Here is a 9,428-nt window from a genome sequence, read left to right as displayed (position 1 = left end):
TATTCAGAAAACTGCGATGACACAGCGGCCGAATGTTTAGGACGTATACCACATGGTCTTAAAACGCCCTCAGCAGCAGAGTCCCCAGTTCAACTCCCAGCTAGCTTGACCTTTACAGGGAGTCATCCTCCCTACATTTTATTTCCTGCCTGTGCACTGTCAAATGAAGGCAAAAAAAAAAAGATTCCGACTGCAGCTTCGACATTTCAGCAAACAATAAACCAACGACAACTTCAAAGCGTCACATTCGACTGAAGCCCACCGCGGAGGCCTCGCGTGAGATACTCACTGTGGAGTTTCCCGCCTCGGCTGCCAATCGGGCGGCGTATCGAGCGATGAGGCGGTGCTCTTCATCTAGCCGGCTCGGACTCTCCAAGACACTGCCCGAAGTCGGAGAGACACATCACACACATATACAGCAACACCGACTCCACTGTCGGAAGCTCTTATGTAAGTAAAAGTTGGTACAGTCGAAAGAGATGACATCAAATAATTTGCATGAAAGTAGAAAACTTTATAATTGAGGTGACCTTAATATATGCCACTTGGCTCTGACTCCGGTGTTGATAGACAGTCTGATAATTGGTCATAACAATGAACGGAGATGGATAAGGGGAAGAATGCAGCATGCCAAATGCGTTTGTGACTGTGCCAGAGCCCATTCTGGCCATTTCATCAGCGACTGAAAATGTCAAGTAAAGCACAAGACTTTAAATGATCATGGGCGTGGCATATGGCGTGGACAGATGACAGGACATATGCTGTTCTTTCTCTGCAGGCGGTCTGCAATGAGGAGTGACGGAGAGCTGAAATGTTGTTTGGGAAGCTGTTCTAACTCTGACTGGAGAGTAAGCGATGATTAAGACCATAAAACCCCAATCTGGTTTCAAACCTGCTGCATCGACGAGCCTTCGCTGCTGCTGCAAAACTGCCCATAAAAATCTTATCTTTCCCCAAAAGCAGATGCAAAAAGCTGCTGGTGTGATGAGATAATCTTTTTCTTATTTCAGCGATGATATCTTAAAATGCGTCGAGATGGGGTCGCCTGGCACGTGACAACTCAGTTGATCGAGGAAAACCAAAAATGTCAAAAAACCGAGACATCGAAAAATGTCTTGTCTTAATGGGACACTTTAAATAATTTACCGCCTTGTCCTGAGGCAGAGACTGGGGCTTCTTGTAGGATTAGAGTAGCACATTAACACACATCAGGGAGCTGCCCGGTGGAGATGCATGAACTGCCTTTAAGCCCTCCTCGACTGGCATCTTTCCCAGATACTTATTTCTGCTGCACGTGTCAAGCTTTTTGACTTAAACCCAATTTCTCAGACACCACTGCGTCCGTCATGTTTTGCTGTTTAAGGTGGGAGGGCCGACTTTTTTCTTTTACACTGGTTTCCTCAAATGGTGCTTTAACTCTCTGAAGCCCAAGCAGTTTCTGTATTGTTTTTTTTTTTTTGCTCCTGTCACATTTTTTACTCACTGTGGGCTCATTTTTCGTTGCAATATAAAGTTCTGCACCTCTACGGAAACTGAACGACCACGGCTAGCAGTAGAGGGAACTTAAGCATGTCTTTTGTGCAGCATGGGGCAGCAAAAATGTCAAAAGATTATTGAAAACAATGCAGTTGACTAGAAAAATATGAAATGGTGTTACAAATACTTGAAATGTAAGTCTCTATATTGTAGATATTTTACTACCATTTTGAGTTTCTGTGTTTGTTTCCTGTTGGCTTTACAATCTGCAGAATTCAACATTTTTGTGACATGATTTTCAGTTTTTTGGGGTTTTTTTGTTGTTTTTTTTCTTTGCAAAAGCTTAATATTTGGCATGTTTTTGAATTGGACATGTAGATAAACAGATTTTCAATAAAATATTGTGATTTTAAGCTAAGAAGGTGTTACCTTTTTTAAAATTTTACAGATGAGTATTTCAAGCACTGCCATCAAGTTGAAAATATGACGATTGTTCCTGTTTTTACAGTTTCTGGCTCTGATAAATTTCAGAATTTTTAAGATTTTGGGATTCGGAGGGTTAAATGAAGCACAAATTAGTTTTCTCTGTGACTTACAGTGTTATAGTTACCTGGCAAATACATGCAAAATCACATTTAAATGATTAAATCAAGGTTCAGTGCACAACTTTTTATCATAACTGAATTTCCCTGAAAATCAGAAAATGATCGTATGAAATTTCTGTCCATTTCTGTCAGTTAAAACTGAGATATTTCGCATAATTTGCTGTTGTGTTTGTGCTAAAGTAAGCTGTACAGTCAATGTACTCAATGGAAAACAAACCAAATTGCAAATCGAGGATAATATAAAGCAGATAAATGACTTTATGATTAATTCATGAGAATTTAAAAGGTTTAATCTAAACTTTAATATTAAAAGTGGAATATGCAATTCAAATTCAGTCCATTTACTTTTAAATTCAGCAATTATTAGCTCAGTCAGTTCTTTGTTTGCACTGAATAAAGTTTGACGCTCACATCGAGCCCTGGTTGGACCGATCAACACATTTCCTGCGCACACTTTGTGCACATTTGTGTTTGCTTCATTTAAATCTGGCACATTCTAACTATCCAAACATGCCAAGTAGCTAAATATCAACAATCTTTCCCCAGACTCACAAACTCCGTCTCTAAGCATCCAGCTTGTCACTCAGTGAAACATTCTGGCAGTTCAGTTCATGAGTTTCACATAATGACATCTTCAGTTGTTCTCACGTTTGATCAGTTGTCAGTTAACTCCGAGCTCGAAGCTCTTCAGTGTCAAAGGCAGCGTTTTTTTTTTTCTTTTTTTTTTTTTTTTTTCGTTTTAAATGTTATCGTCAGCCGTAGCGGTTGTGCATGACAAATGGGTAATAAATTGCGTGGTGTTGGTTTGCTGGTGGTGAGCAATTGTCTGCGTTGTGGGAGGGAGGAGATGCCATGTCAGCAGAGCAGACAGTATCAGAGAGCAGACTGTGATGGAGGCTACAAGCACAACACTCGCAATCTTTCAAACGGAGCGCATTCGGTTTCTGCTCTGCCCCGACATCTTGTAGTGAAGTTCTGCTTCTTTCTTTTTTTTTCTCCCCCCCGATAAAAGACGGAATCTGAGAGAGTCAACAAACAAGGACAGCTCTGGTGCTGCTTTTCAGTTTGGGGCTCTTGAACTGAGACAGAGCCACGAGGAGCTTTGCATTATTCAGCAGTCGCATCTTTGACTCATAGGCCCTTCATGTGACGGCGGCCAGGCCAGTGCCAGGTAATTATAACAATAAATTCATATTTGCAAACCAAATGTGGGACAGAGAGAGGCTGGTGGGAACCGGCCCCGAGTTCCCTGCAACTAAACGAAACCTGCCTCATCCCTCCTCATTCAGCGCCTTATCTCCTGGTATCCACACCGACACTCAACACAACCTATTTTGGAGGCGTCACGGCGGCTTAATGCGCAATTTCTGCCCTAAAAATGGCAGCTTTGTAGTTGTTTAGACACCTCCAAGGCAACGGGTTCTTCGGTGCATGACATCTTCCCAAAGCAGCTCTGACTCAGAGAGCAAAATGTCAAGACAAAGGTTATCGGGCTTCTTCATTACTGCCACAGCGAGACAAACCTCAGGAGAGCGTCGCTTTCCCCCCCCACCCTCGTACAACACGTGACGTCTTCCGCTGACCTCCACGGGTCTGGATGCGAGGCTTCGTTTACAGCCTCGGGTGTCCCTATCTTGTCAGCTTCCCTCAAACCAGCTCTAATCTGGATACTGTCAGCCCTCTGAGACAAGACCGCGCTGCACAAAGTGTTCATCTCTGCAAGAAATTTTTATCTGCTATTGATTGTTGCCTCGCTTTCAGCAAGGTTAAATGACTTAATTTCCTTCTAAATGTACCGTTTCTAGTGGGAAAATATTTACCACGGTCTCACATTTGGACTAAAACGACACATATGAAGGCTCGGTTCTGCTGCACATTACTGGATTTTATTTCTATTTTTTTGCAGTGTGCATGTTGCCCTTCAGCTGCTGGGGTCCTTGGTGTAGTACTGTATGATAACTCAGCCCAGAGGAGTGGAAAAAAAACATGCACAGATTTCATTCAAGCACCCTCTGCATTCTTGACAAAAGTCTTTATGTGGATTTTAATCAACCATCTGATAACCCGGGCTGATACGCACACCTCTGCTCTGTCTGTACACCGGACAGGGACGTCTCATCCCCACTAATTGTGCCGTGGAAAGTCCCGAGCCCCCCTCACCAGTCCCCGTCTTGCAAACACAAATTGCCGGAAAGATGTGCGAGCGAGATGCACAAAAAAGGAAAATCCGAGAGAGTGCGGATGCATTACGGCTCCCTCAGAGTGCTCTCTCCATTACTGTATTCGTAACCACAATGGTTCATTACCACTGTAAGTAAATAATAATAGAGGTGGCCTTTAAAGTGAGAGGGTTGAAACAAGAGGACGGTTCCTCGGCTGCGATCTGCTTACATGGTGCGGCTCCAGTTCTATCATAATCTATTTGTCAAATCAGCCCCTTTAAGTAGGAGTGCTCACATATTCTTCACGACAGCGTAACAAATTTTCCTCTAAAAATACACTCGCAAGGGCACGCTGCTCGGATGCAAAAAAATGTGTGTCAAGTGTGAAGGAACAAATTACATCTGTAGTATGATTTGCCGCGCTATTCTTGTTATTTCCAGTGATGAGAGAGGATCTGTCACCTATTCTGGGACCCAGACTGAATTTCGGTGTGATTAAAAGAACTTATTTTCAGTGCGCTTAAGTCGGAGTGACATTTTTTGTCAGCTTTAAAGATAAACAACATCTTCAAAAAAGACATCATGCCTGTTTGCTTACCTTTTGGTGGGAGTAGGTGCCCCAGAGGACATGAGCATTGTGTCGTTCATGTTGTTGGCCACCGGTTTCGGCTGACTAAAAGACAAGATTAGAGGTCTTTAATGCTACACTGCAGAGGCCTGTGGTGCTTGTCATCGGAGGAGGGGGGGAAGGAGGAGAGGGCATTTGCATTTTATTAATAATCATGAATCAGCGATCCTGACTTTCAATTTAATCCTACTGTACCAAGGAGGGCAAGAAAAGGGGAGGCAGGGGGATCATTATGAACTCAAAAACAGAAGAAAAAAAAAAACCACAGGCACCAACATGCTGGACTCAAAATTGTAGTGAAATAATTGACTTTTCCGGGGAAACAGCAATTTAGATGTTTTTTTGGGGGCTATTAGCTTAAACCTAATTAACACGAGCAAGAGCAACAACAGCAGACAAGAAATCTAATTAAACCGGGAGTCTGTGAAAAAACTAGGAAAGGTGACATTGTGGGAGGTAATTTGTGAGAGTAAACAAAGCAATGGGGTCCATCTGGCGGCGGAATCAGCAACCCCCGAAAAAAAACCAGCCCGGGACCACAGAGTCTCATTAACGGATCAAAATATCACGTCTCAGGTGCTCGCGGAAAAATAACAAAACCAATGGCTGGATTTCCATGCCTGTGTAGTCCTCTTTAATCTGCACCCCGTATCTCTCAGCCTTCATTCTACTGTAAGTGACTGTTTTATTTAAAGCTCTCATTATCACATGAAAGGAACAGCAGCTGCGTCTTACTCTGCTTATTTGTGCAATCAGCATTTTTCCTTTTAGTCAAATCAAACTATTTATATCCACAATGTGCAAAATAGTGTTATCAGCATGAGCCACTGAGAGCTCGCTTACTTTTTTTTTTTTCTTTTTCTGGCCAACAAAGTGCAAAACAAAACAGAAAGCAGAGAATTCAAATAATGTACAGCTTCACAAACTAAAGCATTCATGTGCACCGCTCCAGGGGGGATGTTAAGCATGTTCCTTTGTAATTATTCATTGGTTCATGCATTTACATTTCCCCTCAAGAGCAGCCTAACAGAATCAAAAAGACACCAGTAATTCATCACTCTTATTTGTTTTTTTGCTGCTAATTCATGCAATAACAGGAACTACTCAAACCTGCACATGTCACCTTCCAGTCTCTGCAAACACTCCAGAACTAAAAAACCCCTCCATGTGAAAACTGTTTGGAAACGCTCATCACATTACCGGGATCCAGACAGACGGCGAGACACGAGGCGCCTGCACTTACCTCTGTGAGGAGAGAAAGCACCTGCCTGGCTGGCAAAATACATCCAACCGCTGCTGTTGCCAGATGCCTAATCTGCCCTCAACTGAGCGGGCGAGCATCTCAATGTACTACACTGCTGCTGTCTCCAAGGAAACTCGGCGGTCACGTGACTTTATGACGACGTAGATTTTCTCTCTCTCTCTCTCCTCTCCCTCTCTCTCCATTCTGTCTCTGACTCTGTCTTTTTTTTTTTTTTTTCTCCCCCCTCTTCTCTCTTACGCTAGAAATTAGGGAAATGCCATTTGCTCAAAGCACCTCAATTGCAATCTCTAAGAAAAAAATAAAAAAATAAATAAATCTCCTCTCATCCCGTCTGCAGGAAAGCGTGTAACAAACTGGCCTCTACTATAATTGCATTTGCATATCTTAACTCTTCCCCCCCTTTACCTTCAGCGAGTTACATAAGTGAAAGCTCTTCACAGCTCGCCTTCTATAAATAATCATCAGGCCTTTTGGAGAACTCTTGTGGAACAGTGGGGCGCAAGATGAAATGCAAAAAAAAAAATAAAGGGGGGCTTTCTTCTTATGTAAAGGCATCATTGTGTGTTTTATTCCTCCTCTAAACACATCCTTCACGTCGCTGCCTGCAGCCCCGTGGGTCACCGAACGCTGATTCAGGACACGCAGTCCAGACGTTTAGCCGGTGCCTCAGAGGTCAAACGGGGAGCGAATTGACACAACATTTAGGCGCTAAGAGATCAAAGTCTGCAATGCGCTAAGCCTCGTGTTACCTGCGTGCGGCGAATGACAATCGTTCCTTGTGCTCGGCAGCTGGCAGGGTTACAGGGTGTGGGGGGGGAAATTAAGTCTAGTGGCGCCTCACGCGTTCACCTTATTTCTGACGAGGCACGGCTGCCTTCAATCGCCCTCAGTCGGCTAAAAATAATAACACCAAGCATCCTCTCCTCTCCTGCTGGTGCTCCTGTTCCCCCCACCCCACGAGGCCGTCAGTACTTTGGCCATCAAAAAGAGAAAAAAAAGCCCCAATGGATCAGGCTCACAGAAAAGTGAATTACATGGCCGTTCTCTCCATTTTAATGACATTGATGGAATTTGCATTGACCTGGAGACTGAAAAAAAAAAAAGGAGAGCAAAACAGAAGGAGGCATTTTAAAATGTTAATGGATTTCTAGGGATTACATAGAGAGTGGAAAATTGCTAAATATTAAACTGAGAATTTGAAGTGTGTGTTCCGCATTAATGCAAAAGATGCCTATTTTTCGACTCCCAGTCTATTTTGGTGCTTAAAGTCTTTCGGCGGAAGCGGTGCTAAGTCTGAAAGGTAAGAAGCCGTATCCTAGATTTAAAGTTTTTCCGAGACAGACAGTGCATCCCCAAACCTATAACTCCTCCAAAACACAAATCCCCAAGAATCTCGCTGACACTTTGAGTGGAAGAGGGAAAAAAAACCTCACAGATCAGCTCACTGTTAGTCGACGCTTTCGGATGCCAGTAAATATTTCAAAACAGTATCAGAATAGCTGCACTTTGTCTGAAGACGGTATGAGTGTTTGGACAACTGGGAGACTCATGTCCGTTCGATTTGGCCGTTTTGATCAAACCTGACGCTTTACCCCGATTCTGCCATTATTACTCACTGGCAGAGGCTTCGCCGGGCCTCGGACGCCCACATACACACACCTGAGAGAGAGACGGCGCTGATGGATGTCTCCCGGTTTACAACATGAAATAACACCTCTTCGCTGATAACATTCATCAGGATTGACAAGTAGCTGGCTGCACTAGTTTTAGAATACCAACAGTGCATTTCTCTCACTCTTATATGGCACCGATAAAAAATGAAGACAGTGTGGAATAAAAACTGGAGCCTTGGCAGTTTTCCTGTGACTAATTATCTGAGGGATCCAGTTTGAGGGGAAGATTTCTGTGGCCCACGGGGGTGAAATGGGAAGAGTATGCTGATAATTACTGCATTCAGTCATAATTTCTTTTAAATTGACCATTAACAAATGGGAATTATTCCATTAGCGCCAGTTCTTCTTACTCGTTGCTCGAGGCTACGAAGAGTGTGGAAGATTTGCAGTTGGCATGTTGGATTAAAAGGAATATCTCAACTTCTAAGGAATTTCATTAGTCTCTGTGCCACAGCCAAGGAAATGATCCAGCATGTAAGACTTCGTAGCTTTTACGCTTCTTTTTTTTCTTTGTATGTATTATTAAAGATGGGAGCATGAGATTTTAAACCAATACACGTTTTGACAAATTCAGCAAATAAGTCCTCGTGCATGCTGGGAATGGGGAAGGAAGCTGAGGGAGCAAGAGAGATTTTAACCCTCTGAACCCCAAAACCTGCCACCTTTAAACAAAAAAAATCACCAAAATTGCATCATTTATCAGAGCCAGAAACTTCAAACTTCAACTTTCTCATCATGGTCCTTAACTAATCATGTGTTTTTTAACTCTACACATCTTTTTTTTTAAATTGCCAAAACAAAAACTCTTTACACTAAACAGAATCTCTTAAAATCAAAAAAATTCGACACTTTTTGGCACAATCCTGACGCTATTCGTAGCTCAACTGCAACCAACAGTGACTTACTCTGTGAATATTTGGCCTAACTGCAGGCTGTGTTTACTCAGGAGACAAGAATGCAAACAAATTAAACGTTAAATGTTGGTAAAATATCTTTAGTATGTAGAGCCAACATTTTTGTCCAGTTTTTGAATTTCCTTTCTTGGATAAATAAAGTATTTTTCATTTCATTCATTTCATTTCATTTTGGTAACACCTGTGGCCATGTGGAAAAATGTTGTACATGTTTTTTTCAGTTTTTGTAAAATAAATAATAAAAGAAATTCAACTTTCATTTATTCTTTTTTCTGTGATTTTTAGCGTCTATGAGTTTTTTATTACAGTGAAAATGCAACAGGTGAAAAAAAACGCTTGAAAACTGCTTGGTGTTCAAAGCTAAATCTGGCACATGCTAGCGAGCTAAATATGCTAACTAGCTAAATATCAACAATCTTTCTTAACAACCACAGACTCCACCTTTAAACGTCTGGTATACAACATTCAAATTAGTATCCTCAAGAGGTGCTAGTAAGCAGATTTAGTACTTTAAGATGAAAAAAAAATTACCTCGTTTTAAGTGGTTGTGCTAACACAAGCTAGGTCTCATAGCTGCAGCTTCAGGTTTAATGGAAAGACACGAGAGTAGTATTGATCTACTCATAACCACAAACTGTCATTTTCATATTACACAAACAATATATAACATGCTAAGGCATTTTAGAGGTGCTTTTAGGTGGATTTT

General features: G+C 42.1%; 1 protein-coding gene across 1 annotated transcript in view; it reads right to left on the bottom strand.

Moving 5' to 3' along the window:
• Positions 1-4,937, bottom strand: part of LOC103375623 (dystrobrevin beta-like) — a gene marked incomplete at its 5' end in the record, with an annotated part of 14,344 nt that extends 9,407 nt beyond the window's left edge. The window contains 2 exons of the mRNA XM_008305941.1: positions 290-380; positions 4,842-4,937. Of these exons, the coding sequence (XP_008304163.1) occupies positions 290-380; positions 4,842-4,937 (187 nt within the window). The remainder of the gene's footprint in view (positions 1-289; positions 381-4,841) is intronic.
• Positions 4,938-9,428: the final 4,491 nt, after the last annotated feature.

Source organism: Stegastes partitus, unplaced genomic scaffold (genome assembly GCF_000690725.1).
Source record: "Stegastes partitus isolate 25-593 unplaced genomic scaffold, Stegastes_partitus-1.0.2 Scaffold2713, whole genome shotgun sequence".
In the NCBI taxonomy this organism is placed as follows: Eukaryota; Metazoa; Chordata; class Actinopteri; family Pomacentridae; genus Stegastes; species Stegastes partitus.
This window is presented reverse-complemented; position numbering and strand designations above follow the sequence as displayed.